Below are 25,046 nucleotides of genomic sequence, written 5' to 3' on the forward strand. Positions count from 1 at the left end.
GCTGCAATGGAAGCTGAGACATTGGCCATCAGATGCTGCATCATGGTTGGGTGCAAAAGTGCGCTAATGGAGTTGGCCACCACTTCCATGCTGGAAAGGATGGGCTCCAAACTCTGCAGAAAGCCCTGTGCCAAGTTGGTGCCGGAATCCTCCATACTCCTTGACATTGCACGCAGGCTCTCTGGCAGGCTTCCCAATGCACCAAGCATTTCATTGCACAAACCCATCAGTCTTCTTCCGTATCCCGCTCCATTGAAGTGCTCATCTGAGTCCTCTACAGCAGAACTCGTGTGCGATTTCGCCCTCCGGCGAGCTGGCACCTGTGCTATCCTTGCCCTGGCTGCAGGCCACTTGTCCTGGGTGTCTCACCACGTGCAGATGCCATGTCAGTATCTGAGCTGGTGGCTGCGAGTGTGAAATCGAGTGGCGGTGTTTCTTCATCATCAGTGTCTTGTTGCTCTTCCACCACTGCCTGGCCAAGCTGCAGTTCTTGGGTACCTGAAAAGAAAAAGGCACAAGGGTAAGGTTATGGTGAGGGGAGGTTCATGCTAAAACAATCTGCAGCTTGTAAATCAGAGGAGATTGTGGGATAAGGGGCAAGTGGGATGTGAGAAGGAGGATTAAGTATAAGGATACCATCATCTTCTATGGTTTCAACCACGCCACTGGCCATGGCCTCAACAATGGCCGCTCCATTGATTGCGAGCACTGTCTCCTCCATTGGGGTAAGGACATGCAGGCGCACCGTCACCGGCCTGTTAGCTGTTATCTGCCTGTGTGCACCTTCTTCTGCAAGAGAGAGGGAAGTGCAACAGTGAGTGTGGAGCAATCTGTTTGGGTGATGCGGCTGTCATGGTTGAATAGCTGGCAGTGCAAGCTGTGAGATGTGGGTGTGAGGCTTACAGCAATGCTAAGTGTGTTAGGATGAGGTATCCCAGCTATGTATGTTCAGTATGAGTCCTAATTGATAGAGATTGTTGGTAGGTGAATGATGGGGGTGTGGTGCATTGAGCAGTGTCTGAGGCTAGTAGTGCAGTTGGTGGGATATGACATTTGTAAATGAATTCACTGACCTTGACCACTCATGTGAGGTCATTGAACTTTTTGAGGCACTGCATCCAGGTCCTCTGGGCTTGACTCCTGGCACTGAGCACCATGGCTATCTGGTCCCACTGCCTTCTGAGCGTTTGTCTGTAGGACCTCCTGGCCTCCTGTGGATACAGCATTTCTCTCCTCCTTTCCACTTCCTCCACCAAGGCCTCCAGTGTAGCGTCCGAGAACCTTGGAGAACTATGTTGTGCCATTATTCAGTCTTTTTCTACATCAGATTAACTTGTACAAGTACTTCCACAACCTGCTCCAGCCACAATGCACCTCCGCTTTAAGAGGTGCAGGTTGGCTTTAAGTTGTGCAGGCTAGCTTTAACACGTGCTAGCCTCTCATGTTTTTGGGCCGCCTGCTGAGGCGTGCAGCCACTCATCAGCATGGTTCACAAGGCTGCATGCTAAAATCATGGCAGTGAGCAGGCAGCAGAAAGTTGGAGTGCTGCCTGCATCACAGTGAACGGGTGCAGGGTAATCACACAGTGCGATTCCTGTGCCCGTTTTCGGTGCCTATCCAATTTAGCCCCCTTTGACTCTATAATTCATTATCTTGTTGTATCATTTAGCTTCCGTGTATTAAACATGTAAATAAATCTTGCTAATAGTTTTAACCTGTGTGCATTGGTCTGACCGTGATTCTCAACTTATGGGAGAGTTCGAATGTGCTGGGAATCCCACATGGTCTTTCGTGAACTATATACTGCAATTAGGGGTCTACTGTTGATCGCACACATGCTGTTCATTTCATGGCATGTTTAAAGAAGCAAATTTTGGTTGAAAGGACACTCAGTCTGGTTATAGAAACTACCTTTACCTGTGAACTTGAGACAAATGGGTTATGAAAATACCCATACTGTAGCAACACAGCTGTGAAGTACCAGTGCCTCGCCCCCACATTTGAACAGCCTGCCAATATTCACAGACAAGGCTCAAACTGAAGAATAGTCATTTTAGCTGACACCCATGGAACTGTATCCCAGCAAGAGGAAATGTGGTTGAAAAAAAAAACTGGGTGTGGGTGTGTTTTTTTTAATGCACATATTATAAAGAGTAACAGACATTCCTCAACACACTTAAAGTAGCAGAACAACCTCAGGGTTCAGAAGATTAACGCTGCACTTTGTTGTCACCAATTACGATGCTGCCTGAACTCCTTGACATGTTCCGCCTGGAATTTAGTGGAATGTTGTCTGCTTGCTCTCTGATCACTGCCTCTGTACTCACCTGTGCAGGTGTCGTTCACGGTTAAGTGAAATCCTTCTGGGCATGTGCAGTAGAAACTTCCCTCAGTGTTAAGACAATGATGAGAGCACGGGCTGGACAGGCACTCATCGATATCTGAGAAAATAAAAATGGCCTGCGTCAGGCAATAATCAATCCACAATCCATCAGCAACTCAAACTCGCAGACAAGTACGAAATTGTCAGGCGCTGGGAAAGGAGAAGAGTAGAGGATACACGGGCGGAAGCTCGTTGCACCAGTACTCTGGCTGGTTATGCTGGAGTGGTCAGTTTACTTGCGATCTAAGAGAGGTTTAGTGAACATATGAACTTTGCACTCAAATCCCTCGACTCCATCCCTGTGCCATTTGAAAGGGTGAATGGAAGGTGTTGTGCTGCACAATGTACTGTCGGTGAGGGGCCAGCACCAATCAGAAATAAAATGGCAACAAAACGCAAAAACACCGCAGATGCTGAAAATCTGAAACTGAGACAGAAAAACGCTGGAAACACTCGGCAGGTCAGTCAGCATCTGCAGAGAGAACAGATGAGTTAATACTTCAGATGTGATCCCTACGATGACAATGGCCACTTCAGTAATTCACGGGACGCGTCCGTTGAAAAACCGTCAAAGACATCCGTTGGTGAGGAATTGTGGAACCTCTGAGATGTGGATTATTCAGTCCTCCAGCAGGTAAATGGATGTCCAGAGGCATCTGAGCAGGGACACGGCAGCAGACGCCAACTAACAAAGTTGTCAGCCCAATGCCAGCATCAGACTTTGCATAAGTGGCTTCAAGAGGCTCTTCTCAAAGAGGGGCCACCCCAGAAATGTGAGCACCCGACAGTCTTGGCACCAGTGAATGTCCATCAGGAGCAGTTGTGACTCAGTCAGAGGACTGAATCTCAAGAGCAACAACTTCTGGTCTCAACTTGAGGAGCACGTAGCTCATGGCTGCCTCCACTATGCATTGACGTGCACATCCCAGAGGTCAGCACACTAAGAAAACACATTGGGCAGGATTTTCATTGAGCCGTGGAGGCGGAATTGGAGGCATGTTGGGGGTTAAAATCCTGAAATCGGGGGTCCCGACCCCATCCCGCCTCCATGCCAGTTTCAAAGGACCCACACTGGGACCCGCCTCCCCATGGCGGGAAGGGGATTACTGCCAATTAACTGCCTGTTAACAGGCAGTTTTTAGCCTAATCCCTATTTTTAATGTTGAAGTGTGGGATTCCCGACGGCTCCAAACCACGGCAAGTTAGAGGAGGCGGACCGTCGGGACGAAGGGCTTGGTGGGGTCGAGATGTCCGGTGTTCAGGTGGGTGATGGGTGCATGAGTGCAAAGGTAAGTGTGTTCGGTGTGTGTAAAGTGTTTAAAGAAGTTCTACTAACCTTTACTTACCTTTACAGCCTTCCTTCCTTCAGGTCTCAGGAGTCCCTCATCTCACCGGCACAGAAAGCAGAATGACTGCGAGCTGTCAAAAATTGCAGCATTCAGCTTTCTGTTCCGGGGAGATCTCTAAATCATCCTGAGAGGAAGGAATTAACTTAGAATACAGATTGTCAGTGTTTGACAGCTTCAAACAGCTGTGAAACGTTGATATTTCATCTGTTAAAAGGTCTTGACAGATGAAATTTCAATCTGTGACGTCACCTGTTGCCGGGTGGCCCTTAATTGGTCTGCTGAGCCCGCTGGGCGGGCTCAACAAGGTCAATCAAGTCAAAATCGCGTGGGTTGGCTAGAACTCGATGGAGGCGGGTCTACAACCCCAAAAGTTGTAGTCCCGACTCCTACCCGACTCCTCAGTGAAAATCCAGCCCATTGAGCGGGTAAGACATGCACTGAGGGGAGGGGGCTACACACACACACTGTCATAGACATTACCAATAGGCGTGATCAATAAAGCACGTCTTTTTTCAGTTCTGTTATAAATTGAAAAGGAAACTGAGGTCTTCCGATTGTAACGGCAATGTTAACCCATTCGTTTTAAGCGGATTAATGTCGGCCTCAGCATCAGAAAACCTAGGCCGGCCGTCTAATTTGAATATTTAAAAACGGAAAGAAAACCAACGTGCAGCTCTCCAGACAAAGCAAAAGTCACATGTTTTACAGGTGCAAATGAGAAAGCAATCATGTAAAGTCTCTCCTGAAAGAAGGGAGCGATGTCTTTCTCTCTCGCGCCTTGCTGCCAGCCCGCAGTGCCTGGTACCTGTTGGCAATGTAATGATATCAGCAAATAGTGATGGTGTTTGCCTGTTTGATTATGATGCCTTACCAGCATGTTTGCCTGATAGATTGCTTGTGCCTGACCAGCAGAGGGCATGTGACAGAGACAAGCAGTTTAGTTTCGGTTTCGTTTTAGATGGATTTCTAGCATGGTGTCTCCTGTAATGCTGTTAAAAAGAGTTGAACAAACTTTAGATTAAAAGACATTCTCTTTCATAAATGTCTCGTCATTGAACCCACAAAGAAATCAATACAGGCAACTCTTCAGCACCACCTTCCTCCTCCTCCTCCTCCTCCTGCTGGCTCTCATACAACTTCATTGCAAGGTCTCTCTTTCAACACACTGTTAACAAACAGATTCGGCTGTGATGCCCCCAGCACTCACTGTCTACGCTCACACATGAAGAATGGCCGCTTAGATTAGGTGCTCAAGGGCAACTGTGGAACCATAACGCAGCATGAGTCTGCACCTTCAGGAGGGGAGAGGGAAAGAATAATGGCCTCGCTTATAATCTGCAAAAATTCAAGTAGTCTATTAACCTCTCATCAGCCACTTGAAATCATTCCTTGTCTGCCTCTGAAAGAACACTCCTTAGGCCTGAATCTGTAAAATCTGAGCCAAGTACTTAATAGCTCACTAAGAGCTCTCTGATAAAATTCCAGGCTCTGGCCACCTCTCCCTCTCACTGTGCTTGGCAGCAAAATAAGAAAACTGTGTGAAATGAAGCAGATTAATACATAAAGCACACACAGTGCTTGGCTTATCACCATGGCAATTATGCATGGCTGAGCTACAGTGGACACAAACCATCAGCAGTGAGATACTTTCTGCCAGAGATCTGCATCCAGATTTGTAGAATATCCAGTCAGGTTGTCATTAAAAAGCTTTGTGCTGATTTATATCATCACTGAGTTTACTATTCTGTGCAATAGTCTGTGAATAGGACACACCTGCTGGTGACAGATGGAGGACATCATAGATGCCATGGTGTGAGGCGTTGCTTATACAGTAAACAGTAAAGACTGTTTCACACGAGTCACAAGGCAGGCCACCCATTCGCCTACATTTGGCGAGAGCGTCATGTCGGGAATGTCTTGCCCTGCCACTAGAGGATTGCGATCTCCTGTCTGCACACACTATGCCAGTAACTCTCCGGCATTTCTCTTACTTTATTCCACCAGAGGGCAACAGAAATCAAGAGAAAAATGTTGGAAAACCCACAGCCAAGTGGGCTGTGAAGAAAGAAATAGAAATACAGGAAAAAGGAGATACGGAAGGAAAGAAAGAGCAGCAACAACAACTTGCTTTTATATAGCAACCTTAATGTAGTAAAATGTCCCAAGGCGCATCACAGGAGCGTAATAAGAAAAAAAATTGACACCGAGCCAAAAGAGACATTAGAACAGGTGACCAAAAGCTTGGTCAAAGAGGTAGGTTTTAAGCATCATCTTAAAGGAGGACAGGCAGTGGGGCAGAGAGGTTTAGTGAGGGAATTTTGGAGCTTTGGGCCTACTTGGCTGAAGGCACAGGACGCCAATGGTGGGAAAGAAGGAAGTGGGGGATGTACGAGGCCAGAGCTGGAGGAACGCAGAGTTCTTGGAGGGTTGTAGGGCTGGAGGAAGTTACAGATAGGGAGGGGTGAGGCTATGGAGTGTTTTGAACATAAGGATGTGAATTTTAAAATCGAGGCATTGGTAGATCGGTAGCTAATGTAGGTCAGTGAGCACAGGGGTGATGAATGAATGGGACTTGGGGTGAGTTAGCGTATGGGCAGTAGAGTTTTGGATGAGCTCAAGTTTACAGAGGCTGCAAGTAGGGAGGCCGACTAGGGGACCATTGGAATAGACGAGTCTGGAGGTAACAAAAGCATGGTTGAGGGTTTCAGCAGCAGATAGGCTGAGGTAGGGCAGAGACGAGTGGTATTACAGAAGTAGATGTGGACAGTCTTGGTGATGGAGAAGAAATGGGGTCGGAAGCTCAGCTCAGGATCAAACAGGACACAGAGGTTGCAAACAGTCTGGTTCAGCCTGAGACAGTAGCCAGGGAGGGGAATGGAATCGGTGGCTAAGGAACGGAGTTTTTTGGAGGAGGCGAAAGACAATGGGCCAGATTTTCAGTGTGCCGTGAGGTGGGCTTTCAGGCGTGCGGGGGGGGGGCAAAAATCCCGAATTCAGGGGTCCCGACACCATCCCGCCCAAAACCCTCCTCCACATAAGTTTCAAGGGAGGCGGGTACCCGCCCCGCACTGGGACCCGCCGACCTGAGGCGGGAAGGGATTAGTGCCAATTAACTGCCTGTTAACAGGTAGTTAACAGGCAGTTTTTAGCCTAATCCCTATTTTGAGGGGTGTCGTGTGGGATTCCCGACGGCTCCAAAACACGCCAGGTTAGAGCAGGCGGGCCGTCGGGTTGAAGGAGTGGGAGGGGTCGCGATGTCGTTGTTCAGGTGAGTGATGGGTGCATGAGTGCAAAGGTAAGTGTTTTTGGTGTGTCTAAAGTGTGTAAAGAAGTTTTACTTACCTGTACTTACCTTAACAGCCTTTCTTCCTCTAGGTGTCGGGAGTCCATCACTCAGCCGGAACTGAAAGCTGAATGGCTGCGATCTGTCAAAAGTGACAGCCTTCAGCTTTCAGTGCCGGTGAGAGTTCTAACTGAGTCTGTGTAGAAGAACTCAGGTTAGAAGTCAGACTGTCAGTGATTGACAGCTTCAAACAGCTGTGAAACACTGATATTTCATCTGTCAACACCTCTTGACAGATGAAATTTCAGTCTGTGACGTCACCTGTTGCCGGGTGGCCCTTAATTGGCCTGCTGAGCCCGCTGGGCGGGCTCAACAAGGTCAATCAAGGGAAAATCGCATTGATTGGCCGGACGTCGATGCAGGCGGGACTAAAACCCGAACGTTGTAGTCCCGCCTCCTTCCCGACAGCTTAATGAAAATCCAGCCCAATGGCTTTGGTCTTCCTAATGTTTAATTGGAGGAAATTCCAGCTCATCCAGGACTGGATGTCAGACAAGCAGTCAAACAACACAGAGGCAGTGGAGGGGTCGAGTGCAGTGGTGGTGAGGTAGAGCTGGGAGTCATTAGCGTACAAGTGGAACTTGACATTTTGGCCGGAGTTTTCTGGGGTCCGTGCAGGCACGATTGGAGGCGGGTTGGGTGGGAACTTTGAAAAATTTTGCAGCGGGTCGGGAAGCCGCCGTCATCCCGCCCCCACGCGCCATTCCCTCAGGCGCATTTGCCGGCACGGCAGCGACCCGAACGGCAGAGGCAGGCGAGCTAATTTAAATCATTATTAGGTACGTCAGACCCTTATGTCGTTTTTAACCCTACCTTTCAAATTTCACTGGATAACCACGGGAATCACGCAGCTTGGAACCATGTCTGTCAACCTGAGGCGGAAGTTGAGTGGCCATTGATCCAGCTGATTAGTGCATAGCGTGGAAAGTACAATAAAAACTCCCACCTCACAGCTGATCACTTTCCTCAGGCAGAAGCTATTGCTGAGTGCATTCCCAGCACAGATTTAGCTTTCTACAGGCTGCGTGTTTCCAACAAAGTCACCATCCAGTCTCATCTCATTGTTAGAACCTATCACATAATTGATCGATTGCTTCTGTCATCTCTACTTGACCTGTCATCTATTACTTAAGCATGGGTGCCGTCTATTGTGTCTCACCTTGGTCCTCAGAATTGGACCACGATAAGCCCCAACACAAGCAGCACCAGGCACACCAGCATCAGCAACAATACCACCACCAACCTTCTGCTCAACCACCTGATGCTCCACAGGACAGAGGGCAGCATCGCAGAGCTGCACCACGCTGGAGGTGATACCCCCAACACAGGGTATAGAGGCAAAGGATGAGCTTCCTCAACATGACTGAGCAGCAGTGCCAAAGGAGGCTCAGGCTATCGCGCCAGGTCGTCGCAGACATTTGTACATTGCTGGAGCCAGACCTGCAGCCCAGAGGACCTGGTGGACAAACCTTACTGGTGGCTGTCAAGTCACCAGCGCCCTCAACTTCTTCGCCTCAGGCTCCTTCCAGGGATCTGCAGCAGGCATTTGCGGCATCTCGCAGTCGGCCACCCACAGATGCATCACAAAGGTCACCGATGCCCTCTTTGAGAAGTCAGCCAATTATATCAACTTTGCCACTGATGAAGCCAGTGTTACTGAGCGGGTGCTCAGCTTTGTCACTCTGGCTGGCTTCCCACAGCTGCAGGGTGTCATCGACTATGCACATCAGGGCACCCCATCATCACCCAGGAGTCTTGATAAGCCACAAGGGCTTCCACTCCCTCAATGTGCAGCTCATCTGTAACTATAGGACGATCATCATGTGTGCGCCAAATTTTCTGGCAGCTGCCATGACTCTTTCATCCAGCGCCAGTTCACCTTCCCTCAGCTCTTTGCTCCTCCAAACAGACTTTTCGGACCCCAGGTGAAACTTTCTACGAGAAATGGGCGAAGCACGTGTGGCACATGCCAGCCCCACTTTCTCTAGGCCTTTAGAGGCCTAACTGCTGGTCCTTAACCTGACTACTGGAAGCCTTATCTTAAAGGTTAGTTTAAGATTTTTGTATGGTCAGTGCTCCTTTGAGTCCCACAAAAATCTTCTAGACCACTGCCAACCTGTTCTTGTGCCCCTCCCTCAGTGTCCGCCTGCAGCGCGCCAAGAAAATGTTAATGAGGCACGAACCTGAAAGTGGTTCGAGCCTCCCACCGGCCATGTTGGGTGAGTTTTTAAAAAACAAATTGTCCTCTCTCTCTATTCTGCTCTATTTGAGATAGCTTAACCCAGGTCTAACAATAAAACTCAATCACGGTAAATTCCATACTAAGACTATGCAGAATGTGAATCTGGATTAGAAAATACCACACCGTTACACAGCTAAATTACTATTCAGGGTTTATTTACAAAACAAAGTGACGTATGGAGGCAAAAAGCTATTTACAACATACCAAACAACATAATACTTGTGTGAGAGAACTGGAATCTGTCCAAAAAAGGGTTAGTATACTCTCCTCAGGACGTTCCTTTTAACAGTTTTTTGGAATGGAATCTGCTAATCAAATGGATTCTTTGGTGCACAAATAGCAGTTTCAGAATGTATGTTTTAGGGATAAGATTTTATACATGGATTACTGCAGCCTCGGGCAACCACAGAGTCTGGTGCATTCTCACTGGAGCTGAAGACCAGCAGCCAGAACTGGGATATTTATCCTGTCCAACTTCTTTGATGTGAAGACTTTTTTTTTGAAGCAGTCAAGCAAACAAAAAGTTAAAAGTCCTCAAACCTTGGCAGACAACCAGACAAAAGCGTGTAACAGTTGCAATTTCTCTTGGAATTTTCGACCAGACTATTTTCACACATGGTTACAACTGGAAGTGACAGGGTAAATGCTGTGAAGTTCTATTTCCGACATGGAGCCCTGCTCGATGAGGACATGGCACAAAAGGTCAATGCGCCCCATTTGAGATGCTCCTGACTTTCCAGCGAATCAGTTCAAGGACCAAAAAAATGGGAGCATCACAAATAGGGCCACTGATCTGCGGGCCCTTTGAGTGAGGCTCTGAGCCTGGGAGCGGAGCCTTACAAACATTTACCCTTACACCTGCGTCTGACCAAAGCTACATCCAGTAACACTTTAATCAAGTTGCCCTGTCACTGAGGGAGTTCTTTATCTGTTAATTTGTAGGCAGCAGTGCTGCCTGGATCAAACAGCATATACCTTGACTGCTTTGCGGAACACCTTCGTTCAGTCCGCAAGGGTGACCCCGAGCTTCCGGTCGCCTGTCACTTTAATTCTCCGCGCCACTCCCACTCTGACCTCCCTGTCCTCGGTCTCTTACACTGTTCCACTGAAGCTCAATGTAAACTCGAGGAACAGCACCTCATCTTTCAATTGGGCACTTTACAGCCTTCTGGACTCAACATCGAGTTCAACAATTTCAGACTATAACCTCGGCCCCCATGTTGCCTTTTCTCTCTCACATGGCAGCTGCTGATAATTCTGCCATTGTCATTTACACCTCATCTAGAGTCATTTTTGCTTCTTAACTTGTCCCATTACCATCTCCTTTTGCCTCCACCATCATCCATTTTGTCTTTCAATCTCTCCTGCCTTCTATCCTATCACAAACCCTTCCTTTGTTTCTTCCTCCCCTCCCCCCTTTCCCTGCCCCACGCTTGCTTAAATATCTGTTACTTCTCCAACTTTTTCCAGTTTTGACGAAGGGTCATTGACCTGAAATGTTAACTCTGTTTCTCTCTCCACGATGCTGCCTGACCTGCTGAGTGTTTCCAGCATTTTCTGTTGTTGTAGCATATACCTTGAATTTTAGAGGCTCCACCGACAGTGCAGAGCCTCCTGCCCAGTGAATGCAGGCACAAAATCAGGCACACAGGCACCATGCATCATACCTTGTAGAGAAAATATTGGCCAGAGTTCAGGAGGCAGCACTGATATCTCAGTGCAAACCTCTTTAGAGGCATGAAGTTTATGGGCCAGAAATTCGGGTCTCCATGGGTGAGTACGCACTGTGTACTCATGCGTAGGGCCAACGAAAGTGCCAGTTTCGTGCATGCACTGTGCATGTGCGTGAAACCGGGACTTCCGTTCCCTTGAAAGAAGGGGATCACAGGTCGAACGCGTGTGCCGGAGAGGCAGCGCGTACGCCTGGAACTTCCGTTTTTTTTACAGGTTTCTCCGGGTGGGTAAGTCTCCATAGAGACCATGTGCTCCTGTGAGTGGCGCATTAGCTGCTCCGTGCAGGTGGTCATCCTATCCAAGGAAGAGCCTAGTCACCATCGCCTGCAACATGGTGGTGCTCATTTTGGAGATGGACTCCTCCATCCCCTGCACATTTGCAGATATCGCGCTTGCAAAACCTGTCAAAGCCTCCTGCACTTCTTGCTGCACCTCCAGGATCACCCTCTTTCTGGATGGCCCCTGAGGCTCTACTGAGCAGAGCAGGGAGCATCCTGCGGCCTCCTACGAGGAGTCTCCACTGATGTCCCTGTCTCCACCATCTGCTCTTGCTCACTTGTGACTTGTGACGGACCCAGTGACAACACTACTCTATCTCACATGGGACCCATCGAGGTGTGTGTATCTGCGCTGGTGCTGAGTGCGCTCATGTCTGGTGATGGTGCGCCTCCTCTTCCTCCTGGACTGTATGGGGGATGGGGAGGGGAGCCCTTGATGGACCTGTGGGAGATTAAAGAGATGAGTTAGATGTGTCATATGAAGAATGGGTACAGATACCATTATGCCCATGATGACCATTCAGTGGCTGCTGACATCAGTCCCCATATGAGCGACTGTGTATGCCATGTGGCTGTATGAGATGCAAGTTTGTCACCAGGTTGCTGAGATGTCCCCCTCTCTCCATCTGCCACCTCCAGCTGCTCAGCGACTCCAGAAACTTCCAAGGCAGCCTCCTCTGCTGATGTTAGGGGGCCAATGATGGCGTTCCACTTCTGGTTCTCTCCCTCTTATTGTGCGCTCTCTTTTCCTGCAAGGAGGGAAAGAGAAGGTTGAGTGAGAGTATTGGAATGAGCGTAAGGACTGGATGGGTTACATCTTTAGAGGGAGACTATGATGGAGTGGGGTGGCAATGCCAAGTGGCCTCCTTGTGTGTTATTAGTTGGTATGATTGTATTAGGATGAAGGTGAGTGTGAGGGGTGGTTAGTCAGATGGGGATGTGATAAAGTAGAGAGAGAGAGAGGGATGGGTGGACATGCAAGTGCAGATGGTGTAAGGTTGAGCAGCAGCAGAGTTGGGAAGGCAGAGTGATGGGGATGTGATGAGAGGCACAGCAGGATGAAGTTAAGTGTGGCTCTGTACTCACCTTTCCTGATCTAATGAGATAATTGAAACATTTCCAGCACTGCACCCAGGTCCTCCTGACCACATCCCTGCTGTTTATCTCCTCTGTTATTTGGAGCCAGGCTCTTTTGGTCTCCTGGGGAGGTCTCTTCCACCCATCAGCAGAGAAGAGGACCTCCCTGCCTGCTCTGACTCCCTCCACAAGCACGTGGAGGGAGTCATCAGAGAACCTGGGTGCAGCCCTCTGTCTCAGTGCAGTCATATTTGGCACTCTTTCCAGCAGTCCAATTGCACAGGGTGCTGCCTGCACACACTCCGAGATGAACCTTCAAATGCAATGTGGCCTTGGCTCCTTTAAATATCCCGCTGAAAACGAGTCATCACTGACGTCATGAGACCCGCACCATTTAATTGAACCGGGTAACATGCAGGGCGGCCTTAATAGGCCCCATTAAGGCAAAGTCGCACTGAGGAGCGGCATGGAATCAGGAACGGGGTCGCGACCTACCACGGCGACCACCCGACCCGCCCAGGTACAGAAAATTCCAGCCTATGTCTTTTGATGATGTTGCTGAGGGGCAGCATGTAAATGAGTAATAGGAGGGGGCCAAGGCTAGATCCTTGGGGACACCAGAGGGAACAGTACAGGCGCCGTAAGAGAAGCCATTGCAGGTGATTCTCTGGTTATGACTGGATAGATACAATTGGAACCAGGCGTGGGCAGTCCCGCCCAGCTGGACAATGGAGGAGAATGGTGTGGTCAACTGTGTCAAAGGCTGTAGACAGGTCGAGAAGGATGAGGAAGGATTGTGCATCATGGTTACAGTCACAGATTATATCATTTGTGACTTTGATTCAGACCATTTCAGTGTTGTGGCAGGGGTGGAAATCTGAATGGAGAGGTTCAAACATGGAGTTGCAGGAAAAATGGGCACGGATTTGGGAGTTGATAACACGTTAAGTGTTTGCATTTAGGGTAGGACTATTCGGGGATAAAATTTAAAGAATAAGGAGAAAGGGCAACAAATGGGACATTAACTCTCTTTCTCTCGCTACCCCTTCTTCCCCAATTTTATTTTGATCAGTATTAAAATAACTCAATTATTTAACAGTTTTCAGTTCCAACAAGAGGTCCACACATCAGGGGGGAGACTTTCCACCGCTGGCTGCTTGTTTCTTGCTTGAAGAACGAGCGACCGGCAGTTGAAAATCTGACGGGAACCTCCTGCATCCATTTGCCCACCTGAATCAGCGTTCAGGCAGGTCTTTAAATGGGAGCCCAGCAATGTTCCCTCTAATTTTCGGGGAGTCCACGGCTCCTTTAATGGGCCGCGCGACCCATTCAAATTTCCGCGCATGTGCGTTTTTTCCATTGTGAAGCCAGTGAGTGGCCTGCGCGGGACCTCCAGCCTCGCAGCTTAACGGGAACACTGATGCCCAGCACTCCTACGCAAAACAGGCTGCTTAGATATTAATTAATTAAATTAAAACATTTTTTCCACAGGTTTATTATTTTTAAATACTTTAAAGAAAGGTAAGTTTATTTTTAGCCCCGTTAAAAACTGTAATTAATTTTTTCAAAAATTTAAATTATTGTTTAAAATAGTTATTTTATGTAATTTATAGTTATTTTTAAAATGTGATTTAAAAAAAAATTTATTTGATGTTTTAGTTAGGTTTTGGGGCCGATTTCTATTCATGGATTTGACAGGTCTTCCTGTCAAATCTATGAATAGAGATTCCCTGCTACAATTGGCTCTCCATGGCCCACGTGATCCCAGGGGACGCTTCGAACTAACTGCGCCCCTGGGATACGCAAGCACTGCGCGCCAGCAGCTGGAGCAGGCCCAGGATCGGAATCCCACGCGGGCCCACAGCACAACGGCTGGCGCGCTAAGTAAGTGCAGGTTGGGGGCTTGCACGCGCGGGAAGCCTCCGACCCGAATTTCTGGCCCATTGTCAATTGATTACATGCCGAATTTCACTTTTTGTTGCCAGCTTTGACTCTGTTGCACACTCGCCCACATATAATGGGTGCAATTGGACTGGCTTGGGCTGCAGAAGTGGACTTTTTATGGCTGATATCAGTTTAAAAAGTTATTTTAAAATTTGCTGTTTATTTTTGAGTAAGCATTTCTTTTGGCTGGATTTTGCTCAGTGCAAAGAAATCGTGTTGCTGTGGAAGGTTGAATTTTTGCAGTGGATGACTTTATTTAGTTTTCCATTAAATTGCTAGCAACTGCAATTTAACTTGCAATGATGCTAGGGACTGGAATTTCAGGAATGAGACAATGGCCCAGAACTTGGTGTCGGGGGCTTGCCGCGCGTGCAAGCCCCCGATCTGCACTCACCCTGCGCACTGACATCTGAAGCCCGGGCCTGCTTGCATTTCCTGTCACAGGCCCGGTTCAGATGTCAGCGCGCAGTGCTTACCTGATCCAGCAGCGTAGTTAGTGCGATGTGCCGGCTGGGATCAGGTGAGCACTGTACAACCAATCAGGGGAGGGGAAGGTTCATTCATGAGTTTGAGAGTAAGAACTGTCAAACTCATGAAAACTACGGGGGCCCAAAACACTATTTAAACTTTAAATAAAAATTTAAAAAACATCCCAATCATTAAATTAAGTATAAATAAGTTTAAAAAAATAATTTAAACAATAATTTTTTTTTTTGAAAAAAATAAATTTTTAATAAAAAGGGTCTAAAACTAAACTTACCTTATTGTAGATTCTTTAAAATAATAAACCTGTGGAAAAAAAAATTCTAAATTGCACTAAAACACCACTTACCTGTAAAAATAAATACTTACGTGTGCTTTTTACAAGCGTAAAGACCGGAGGCCTTTACACATGCGCAAATCCCCCAAAACAGAGGAAATCCAAGACGCACGCGCTGCCCCCTACAGCGCACGCGTTAGCCTCTTCAACTCTTGGGTTAGAGGAGAGGAAATGCCAGTTTTCAGCGCATGCGCTGTGCATGCTGAAAACCGGCATTTCCTCCGGCCAGACACGTGAGCACCCCTTCCGTACTCACGCGTTTGGGGAGGAATTACTGCCCCATTATGCTTAACTCAAAAAATAGTGGGCACCTAAAACTTTTTTCCTGGTGATTCAATGATTGATGATCATAACTCAGAAACAAAATACGCGTATCACTCTCCTCTGCATCCTTTTCCCCTCCTCCCAACCCATCCAGGGTAAGCAAGTACTGATCCCTTCCAGCCAACAACATCTAGGTCTGAAGAGGTGCTGTCTCTTTAGTCAAGGATCTAGCTGACACTCCTATTCAGGGTGTGGAGATGCCGGAGTTGGACTGGGGTGGACAAATGTAAGAAATCACACAACACCAGGTCATAGTCCAACAGCTTTATTTGAAATCACAAGCTTTCGGAGCGCTGCTCCTTCTTCAGGTGACATAAGAACATAAGAAATAGGAGCAGGAATAGGCCACTTGGCCCCTCGAGCCTGCTCCGCCATTCAATAAGATCACGGCTGATCTTGGGCTCAAAGCCACTTCCCCGCCCGCTCCCCATAACCCTTAACTCCCTTATCTTGCAAAAATGTGTCTATCTCCACCTTAAATGTATTTAATGACCCAGCCTCCACAGCTCTGAGCAGAAACTTCAAAAAATATATATTTGAACCCATTCAACAGCTCCCAAACCAGGGTGAGCAGGCACACCTCCAAATCCCGTTTCACCATCCTATGGTAAATTGTCACAGTATCTCACACCCCAAACTGTAATTCGGAACTTAGTAGTAAAGCTGATTTTAACTTGTTCATCCTGGGGCAGCCACAAGGTCCTATGCACAGGCAAGGCACTGTCAACCCTGCCCCATCCAGAAGCAAATACAAGCAGGCACTGCCAAGCCAGCCCCATTCAGGGGCAAATGCAAACAAGTGAAAGACAGCCAGATGCCGAGGAAGAATCAGCTTTATGACATGCATGACTTTTTGTATTAATGACATGAAAGTTTTGCAATGCACTTGATTCACACTTCACTCTTTCACAGGATGCCACGCAAAGAGGAAAGAGATTTAATCGACAACAAGAAATACAACACAGAGGAAATGAAACACAAGACATTGTGAATGTAGTTCTATACATCCCAGGCAACTTGTTGACAGTAAAAGGGTCTCAGATACATGTGCATATCTGAATCTCTGCGTGCGCATTCACTGAATGTTTCAAGAACTTCCACAAATCTCTTTAAATATTTTCATCCCGTTGCAAGGCTTAATTGTGTGTAATGTGGTTTACTTTATGATGCAAGAGCAATCTAATAGTGATAATTAACCGTACGGTGTGTTTAACAGTTGGTATTTACAGCCCCATTTATTGCCTTGGCAAGAAGGAAAGTTACACCATGTCATTTATAATAACACATCGGGGTCGATTTTCGTTCAGGTGCGGGGAATTGGCGGTTTCCCCGAATTTAGTGATTCCGACACGATTGTAAATGGGTCTGTGAGATTGATGTAAATTTAACACAATTGGCCAATTGATTTCCAGCGTGTGGAAAGCCTTGGCAATTGAGTATTTCCAGTCAGAAAGTCGCAGAGTATGACATCATCATTGCTGCTGCTTTTAAGGTCCACAGCAAGCCTTGCTTCCTCTGCAGGCTTCCAGCCTTCAACATTAAGATGGCACAGGAGCCTGCAGGAGGAACGGCCAGCGGGAGGGCCAGATCTGCAACTAAATTTGATGAGGCTTCACTACAGGCATTATTGGATGGTGCTAGGGCCCACAGGGAGGTCCTGTTCCCTTCTTCAGGGAGGAAGAGGCCTCCCAGCCAGACCAAGGCTGTGTGGCTAGAGGTGGCAGGTCAAGTCAACTCCTTGGGGCTAACACGAAGAACGTGGTTGCAGTGCAGGAAAAGATTCCATGACCTTCTTCGCACTGGAAAAGTAAGTACTGTATGAAGTTTCCATCACCCTCAATCTGATCCCCATTGCCTTTCCTCACCAGCACTCAGCTTTAGCAATCTCTTCCTGCATATCCCACTAGACACTCACATCCATGCACCCTTACCCATTCCCTCTCTCTCTATGTTCACATTCACAGAACTATGCCAACATGCAGCCCTCACACTCCCTATCACTCTGATGCTTTGAACACAACTGACAACACACAGGGAGGGCCCTTGGTATTACAACCTCACTCCATCTTTGTCTCCTTCTAAGTATCTAAGCTATGCAATCTCTGCACTCACTCCTTCATTCTCACTCAACCTCCACTTGTCTCCCTCATTGCAGGAAAAGAGAGCTCACAACAGGAGAGAGTGAGCCAGGACAGGAGGAGGGCCGCCCTCATTAGCCCACCTCACCCCCTGGGAGGAAGGCATGCTGGAGATTGCCGGGGCTGACCGAGATGTGGACATTGGGGAAGGACAGGCAGGAGCATCCCCGCAAGCTGGTGACAGAATAGTTTTCCATCTCTCTCATTGGCAATGCATGAGTCGCTGATAATGATTCTGAAGCTACATCATACTTATGATCATCTGCAAAATGCAAAGTGCATGTAAGTTTGCCATCACATCTCTAACTTGTTCCTTGACCCTCCCACAGGACCATCGAGAGTCCCCATCCCCACGGTGCAGGAGGAAGAGCCTGAGCAGCCGGACGCCTCAGAGGAATCTGCAACCTCTGACGGCGTAGCGTCATCAGAAATAAGCGCACGCAGCACCAGCGCAGACACTCACACCTCGGTGGGACCTTCGGGACATAGAGTAGAGTTGTCACCTGGTGTATTCACAGCTCACAAGTGAGCATCAGCAGACTGTGGAGACAGGGACAGCAGTGGAGAGACCTCATCGGAGGGCGCAAGACTCTGCCAGCTCGGCTCAGCTGCATGTCGATCCTCTGCCTCTGGGTCCATCCGTAAGATCAGAGGTGATGGAACTCCAGGCACAGATGCAGGAGTCTCTGGCAGGTTTTGTCTCTAGGTTCGCTGCGAGTGTGGAGCGAATGGAGGAGTCCATTGCGAACATGAGCAGAGCCTTTGTGAGTCATTGGCGCATGAACGCATCAACACGGAAAGGATGGCTACCTACGTGGAAATAATTGCTGCCTCCGTGGTAAGGCTGGCTACGGTAGAGGAGAGGAGGGTTACGGCCATGGAGGAATATGGAAAACATGGTGAGTGTTCAGAATAGAATGACATCTCTTGAGGAGCGATGGGCATCTATTGAACAGAGAAACCAGACCTTCATGGAAGCCCTTCTGAGTAGGACTGCCATTGCAGATACGGGTCCCCATGGCCCCCCTGATGTGCAGCAAGGTGCCCTCAAGTCATTTGAAGGCACTGAGGGGGACCTGGCTCATGAGAGGGAGGTTGGTGGCAGCCCTCAAGGAAGTGGGGGCTCCTCTCCAAGCGCTCACACTTCCATGCCACTGCAGAGCCCTCGGTCAGAGCCCCGCCGGAGTACACACCCAACAGAGACAGAGGTCTCAACCCCTGCACAGCCGCAGGAGCAGCAGACTGCTGGTGAGCCCTCACAGGCTCGCCATCCCAGAGGACGCCCGCCAAAGGTGTCGAGTCAGGAGCAGCAGGAAAGTGAGCAAGGGGCCTCCACACCTGCTGAAGCCACAGGGGAACCACTACGTAGGAGCACGCGTAAGAGGAAAATAAAGCACTAATAGTCACAAGGGTAGTCACTTGGGTGAAATGTTGGGGTCGATTTTCATTACGCTGTCGGGAAGGAGGCGGGACTACAACTTTCAGGTTTTAGTCCCGCCTACATCGATGTCCAGCCAATCCACGCGATTTTCCCTTGATTGACCTTGTTGAGCCCGCTGGGCGGGCTCAGCAGGCCAATTAAGGGCCACCCGGCAACAGGTGATGTCACAGACTGAAATTTAATCTGTCAAGAGGTCTTGACAGATGAAATATCAGTGTTTCACAGCTGTTTGAAGCTGTCAAATACTGACAGTCTGACTTCTAACCTGAATCCTTCTACACAGACTCAGTTAGAAGTCTCACCGGCAATGAAAGCTGAAGGCTGTCACTTTTGACAGATCGCAGCCATTTTGCTTTCAGTGCCGGCTGAGTGATGGACTCCCGAAACCCAGAGGAAGAAAGGCTGTTAAGGTAAGTACAGGTAATTTAAACTTCTTTACACACTTTAGACACACCAAACACACTTACCTTTGCACTCATGCACCCATCACTCACCTGAACACCGACATCGCGACCCCTCCAAGTCCTTCAACCCGACGGGCCGCCTGCTCTAACCTGGCGTGGTTTGGAGCCGTCGGGAATCCCACACGACACCCTTCAAAATAGGGATTAGGCTAAAAACTGCCTGTTAACTACCTGTTAACAGGCAGTTAATTGGCACTAATCCCTTCCCGCCTCGGGTCGGCGGGTCCCAGTGCGGGGCGGGTACCCGCCTCCTGTGAAACTTACATGGAGGCGGGTTTTGGGCGGGATGGTATCGGGACCCCCGAATTCGGGATTCCCCCCCCACCCCACATGCCTGAAACCCCGCCTGACGGCTCCAGGAAAATCGACCCCATTTTGTTTATTTTTAAAATGCCATCAGTTGGTTATTGTAAATAAAATTTCTGATTGCAACTTCTGCAGTTGTGGCGTGTGTCATTTCGTGAATGGAGCTGGAGGTCCTCTAATGCCAAGAGGGGAAGGAAAAAAAGGCCTCCCATGCTTCTGGTAGGTGCCTCAGTTGAGGAAGCGCTGAGTGAGGGTGGCGAGAGGGGTCTCGCAGGAGGTCACACTGGAGATGGGTGTCAGGCTCCGAACTTCCACAGCTGTGGTTATGCCTTCTAAAAGTTCCCCCAGACCTGAGACAACAAAGTCCTGCCACCTGCAAATGATGACTCATCAAACATCCTCTTTAATGTTGGGCCTGCAGCTGATAGTCAGCAAGCCAATAGTGTTCACGCCATATTTCACAGGCGTGATCCCCACCAGGCGTGTTTTACGTGGGAAAAGGGTTAAATAGGCAAGGGCCTTAAAAATGGGATTATAAAGGCCAATCAGTGCTGTTTAAGGGCCCTAAAGACCAGTCCCGCCTGTTGTAGGCAGGATTGATTCGGGTCAATCAGACACACCTAGGTTAAAATGGCGTGGAGGCGGGAACCAGGCGGAGGGGTCGCGACCCCTCGGTTTTGCGATTTTAACCCCCGCACGCCTAAAAGCCCGCCTCACGGCCCAATGAAAATCGAGGCCATCATATCCATCAGACACAAGATTTATAGCCCTGCCATTGCATTAGCTTGCTTCAGAAATATTCCAAAGATCAAACCTTAAATCAGTGAACTTGGACCAAAGTCTGGGCCAGTGGCCAGGCCATTAAAGCAATGCCACAGACAACCAAAAGCTTCAGTCCCTATTACTCCAATATTCTTGTTGGTACTTGGATTACATCTACCAGATCTTTAGATACAGCCAACATTGAAAGTGGATTGTTACCAAAGCACATCTGGCCTGTTGACTGCAGAGTTCTGATGAGTGCAAAATAAAAATCATAGGATTACATAGTATATATGGCACAAAAACAGACCATTCGGCCCAACCAGTCCATGCCGACATTTATGCTCCACTCAAGCCTCTTCCCGTCTTTCCTCATCTAAATCTATCAGCATAACCCTCTATTCCCTTTTCCCTCATATGCTTGTCTAGCCTCCCCTTAAATGCATCTATACCATTCGTTTCAACCACTCCCTGTGGTAGCGAGTTCCACATTCTCACCACTCTTTGGGTGAAGAAGTTTCTTCTGAATTCCCTATTGGATTTCTTGGTTACTATCTTATATTAATAGTCTCTAGTCTTCCCCACAAGTGGAAACATTCTCTCTGTATCCACTCTATCAAAATTTGTCATAATTTTAAAGACCTCTATTAGGTCACCCCTCAGCCTTTCCTGATTTGTATACCCTTGCATTTCTGGTAACATCCTTGTAAATCAGTTGCTTTAACCACTTGGTTCTCTCTCTAGGACAGGAGGAGGATGGGACAGGGTTCATGCGTTCTTATACATCATACATCATACCGTGGGTGCACACACATTTAACACAGTACTTTTCAGCACAAAACAGGTATAATGCACCTGAGCCAACTATTTTTTTCTTTGATTACAGGCAGACCTGTAGGCAAGATGTACAAGGCAGGCACAGTGGTGGCACACATGGATGCAACAAGCCAACTTGCCCATGAATCCAGCCATCATTTTAGTTTGCAGCTCATGAGGAAACATACATAAAGGTCAGTTTACATTACACCACAAATTAAACCATACAATTGGCCAACTTCATACTTGTAAAGTAAGGTCAGAATCTGCGGTTCCACCAAAGCTGCAGCTGTCAATGTAAACTGAGCACCAGATGACAACCTGAGGGCATTGAGTGAAAATTAACAGGACGCCAGAACACAAAATAATACAAATCCACTAAAATATCTAGAACTGGGCTAGTTTTTTTCAAAGCTACATAGACCAAGATTTAACTAAACCGGGTAAGATTCCCCGGAGAACACTGCTCCATCAATAGAAACATTTGAGCAAATGCAGAGGAAATCTAAAGATAATACTCAACACAAACTTGCTGCATTGTTTCCAGATTATCTATTGACATGACTCCTACGGAGATCTGTCATTTCATAGTAATTTATCAGGAAGACGCACTCAGATGACCCTGGTAATTATGGGATGGCAGTTCTCCATGAAAACCAACTCAGCAGACAGCCAGACACTCATGGGGATTAGTGACCTGCCAATGTCAACACTCACTGTTTCGACAGGGTACCTAAGGAGCGCTTCCCTGGTTAAATGGCAGGGATAGCAAGACTCCCTCTTTGAAGAGGGTCCAGGGGCCACAGCATAAAATATGTGTACGATTCTGTCAGAAAATATCAGACCAATAGATTATTATTCAACAGAACATCTAACCAGTGACAAGTTCTTTTACACAAAAGACGTTGAGTTCTTTGTGAATTATGGACTTTTTCGCTTCAGGAAAGTGACGCCATGTCTGACCATCAATAGACTCCAATGTTGTCCAAATGGAAAGATCAAAGTAACTTCGTACTCCAAAAGGAAGATAAAGTGGATGCTTCCAATGGTATTGATGTAGTGGTGAGTGCAAATTGCAGCTCCTTGGCAAAGAGGTCCACACTGACCACTGCGTTCAGCATTATCTATACCCAAACTACACAAGAATTTAAAGAATAGTACAAGAAAAGGCCATTTGGTCCATCAAGTCCACTCCTTCACAGTTCAATGTGCAACTTCTTTATTACATGTTTCACCTCAATTATTCAATTTATTGAGGTAAAGTTTTGCTCTGAATCTCAAACATTAAGAAGTGAAACTCCAGAATGCCTACTCCTGGCTGGTTGTTTCCCACAGATATATTTTCTTGGTCTCAGCAGCACAGGAACCCTTGTACGTTTCAGCTTAAATTGGGCAAGTACATGACTATCACAGGAGGAGTAAGAGGAGACAGAAAGAACCAGCACAAGAAAACTCTATGGGCTGGAATTTGTCATGGGGCGGGCTGGGGTCGTGTCATCCGCTTTTCGTGTTATCCACCCGATTCCAAATCGATGTGGGAGATTGATGCGATTTTCACATACTGTAATTGGGCAATTGAGTTCCAGCGTGTGGGAACCCATGGCTCAATTCGTTTTTTCAGTCTGAAACGCGCCTCTGATGATGTCATCATTGTTGCTGCATTTAAGGTCTGCAAGAAGCCTTGCTTCTTCTGCAGACTGCCAACCTTTTGGCCTTTGCAGTGAGAGGGACCTGGAGGCAGAATGAGCAGCGGGAGACCTAAGTATGCTCCCAGATTTGATTACGTCGCCCTGCAAGCTTTGGTGGAGGGAGCAAGAGCTAGTAAGGAGGTGCTCTTCCCTTCTTCAGGGAGGAAGAAGCCTCCCCAGCAGACCAAGGCTGTGTGGGTCCAGGTGGTCCAGGAGGTGAACTCGTTGTCCCTCATCCGCAGTACCTGGCTTCAGTGCAGGAAGAGGTTTCATGACCTTCTGCGCACTGGAAAAGTGAGTATGACTTTCCCATCACCCTCAATCTGATCCCCATTGCCTCTCCTCACTAGCACTCAGCTTTAGCAACCTCTTCCTCCACATCCCACTTGACACTGACATCCCTGCACCCTTACCCATTCCCTCTCTCTCTGTGGTCACATTCACATAACTATTCCACTATGCAGCCCTCACACTCCCCATCAATGTGATGCTATGAAAACAACTTACAAAACACAGGGAGGGCCCTTGGTCTTGCCAACTCACTCCATCTTTGTCTCCCTCTAAGCATCTATGCTATGGATTCTCTACACTCACTCCTTCATTCTCACTCAAACTCCACTTGTCTCCCTCATTGCAGGAAAAGAGAGCTCACAATAAGAGGGAAAGAGCGAGGACAGGAGGAGGGCCACCCTCAGGAGTCCAGCTCACTCCCTGGGAGGAGGCGATCCTGGAGATCGTGGGACTCGAGGACGATGCGCAAGTGGGGGACGGACAGACGGGTGCATCACAGCAAGCTGGTGACAGAATAGTTTTTCATCTCTCTCATTGACATTGCATGAGTCACTGATAATGATTCTGATGCTCTAACAGATGGACTTATGAACATCTGCAATATGCAGCATGTAACCTTGGCCTCACATTTCTGACTCTTTCCTTTACTCCCCCACAGGACCATCGCAAGCACCCGTCCCCACTATCCAGGAGGAACAGCCTGAGTCTCCAGACTCCTCAGAGGAAGCTGCAACCTCTGAGGGCGCAGCGTCAGTAGAATTCAACCAACCCAGCACCAGCGCAGACACTCACACCTCGGTGGGACCATCACGAGATAAAGTAGTGTTGTCACCTGGTGTATCACAGCTCACAAGTGAGCATCAGCAGATTGTGGAGACAGGGACAGCAGTGGAGAGTCCTAGTCGGAGGGCACAGGACTCTCCCAGCTTGGCTCAGCTGCATGTCGACCCTCTGTCTCTGGGTCCATCCAGAAGAACAGCGGTGCTGGAACTCCAGGAACAGGTGCAGGAGTCTCTGGCAGGTTTTGTCTCCAGGGTCGCTGCGAGTGTGGAGTAAATGGAGGAGTCCATCGCGAACATGAGCAGAGCCTTTGTGGAGTCTTTGGCGCATGAATGCAGCACTACGGAAAGGATGGCAACCAGTGTAGAAAACATGGTGAGTGTTCAGAATAGACTGACATCTCTGGAGGAGCGATGGTCAGCTATTGAACAGAGAAACCAGACCTTTTTGGAAGTCCTTCTGAGTAGGACTGCCATTGCAGATATGGGTCCCCATGGCCCCCTGATGTGCAGCAAGGTGCTTGCAAGTGCTGAGGTGGACCTGACCCATGAGAGGGATGTTGGTGGCAGAGAACAAGGAAGTGGGGCTCCTCTCCAAGTGCTCACACGACCATGCCACTGCAGAGCCCTCGGTCAGAACCCCACCAGAGTCCCCACCCAACTGAGATCGGCGTCTCAACTCCTGCACAGCCGCAGGAGCAGCAGACTGTTGCCAAGCCCGCACAGGTTCACAACCCCAGAGGACGCCCGCCAAAGGTCTCGAGACAGGAGCAGCAGGAAAGTGAGCAAGGGGCCTCCACATCTGCTGAAGTCACAGGGGAAGCACCACATAGGAGCACGTGTAAGAGAAAGATACTGCACAAATAG

At 48.3% G+C, this 25,046-nt stretch overlaps 1 protein-coding gene across 1 annotated transcript in view; it reads right to left on the minus strand.

Moving 5' to 3' along the window:
• The window catches only part of LOC147106640 (uncharacterized), a 230,370-nt gene that overhangs the window by 15,147 nt on the left and 190,177 nt on the right, over positions 1-25,046 (minus strand). The window contains exon 12 of the mRNA XM_086008498.1: positions 2,328-2,441. Within this exon, the coding sequence (XP_085864624.1) occupies positions 2,328-2,441 (114 nt within the window). The remainder of the gene's footprint in view (positions 1-2,327; positions 2,442-25,046) is intronic.

Source organism: Somniosus microcephalus, chromosome 15, assembly GCF_052327205.1.
Source record: "Somniosus microcephalus isolate GS21.2 chromosome 15, FLI_Smic_1.0, whole genome shotgun sequence".
In the NCBI taxonomy this organism is placed as follows: domain Eukaryota; kingdom Metazoa; phylum Chordata; class Chondrichthyes; order Squaliformes; family Somniosidae; genus Somniosus; species Somniosus microcephalus.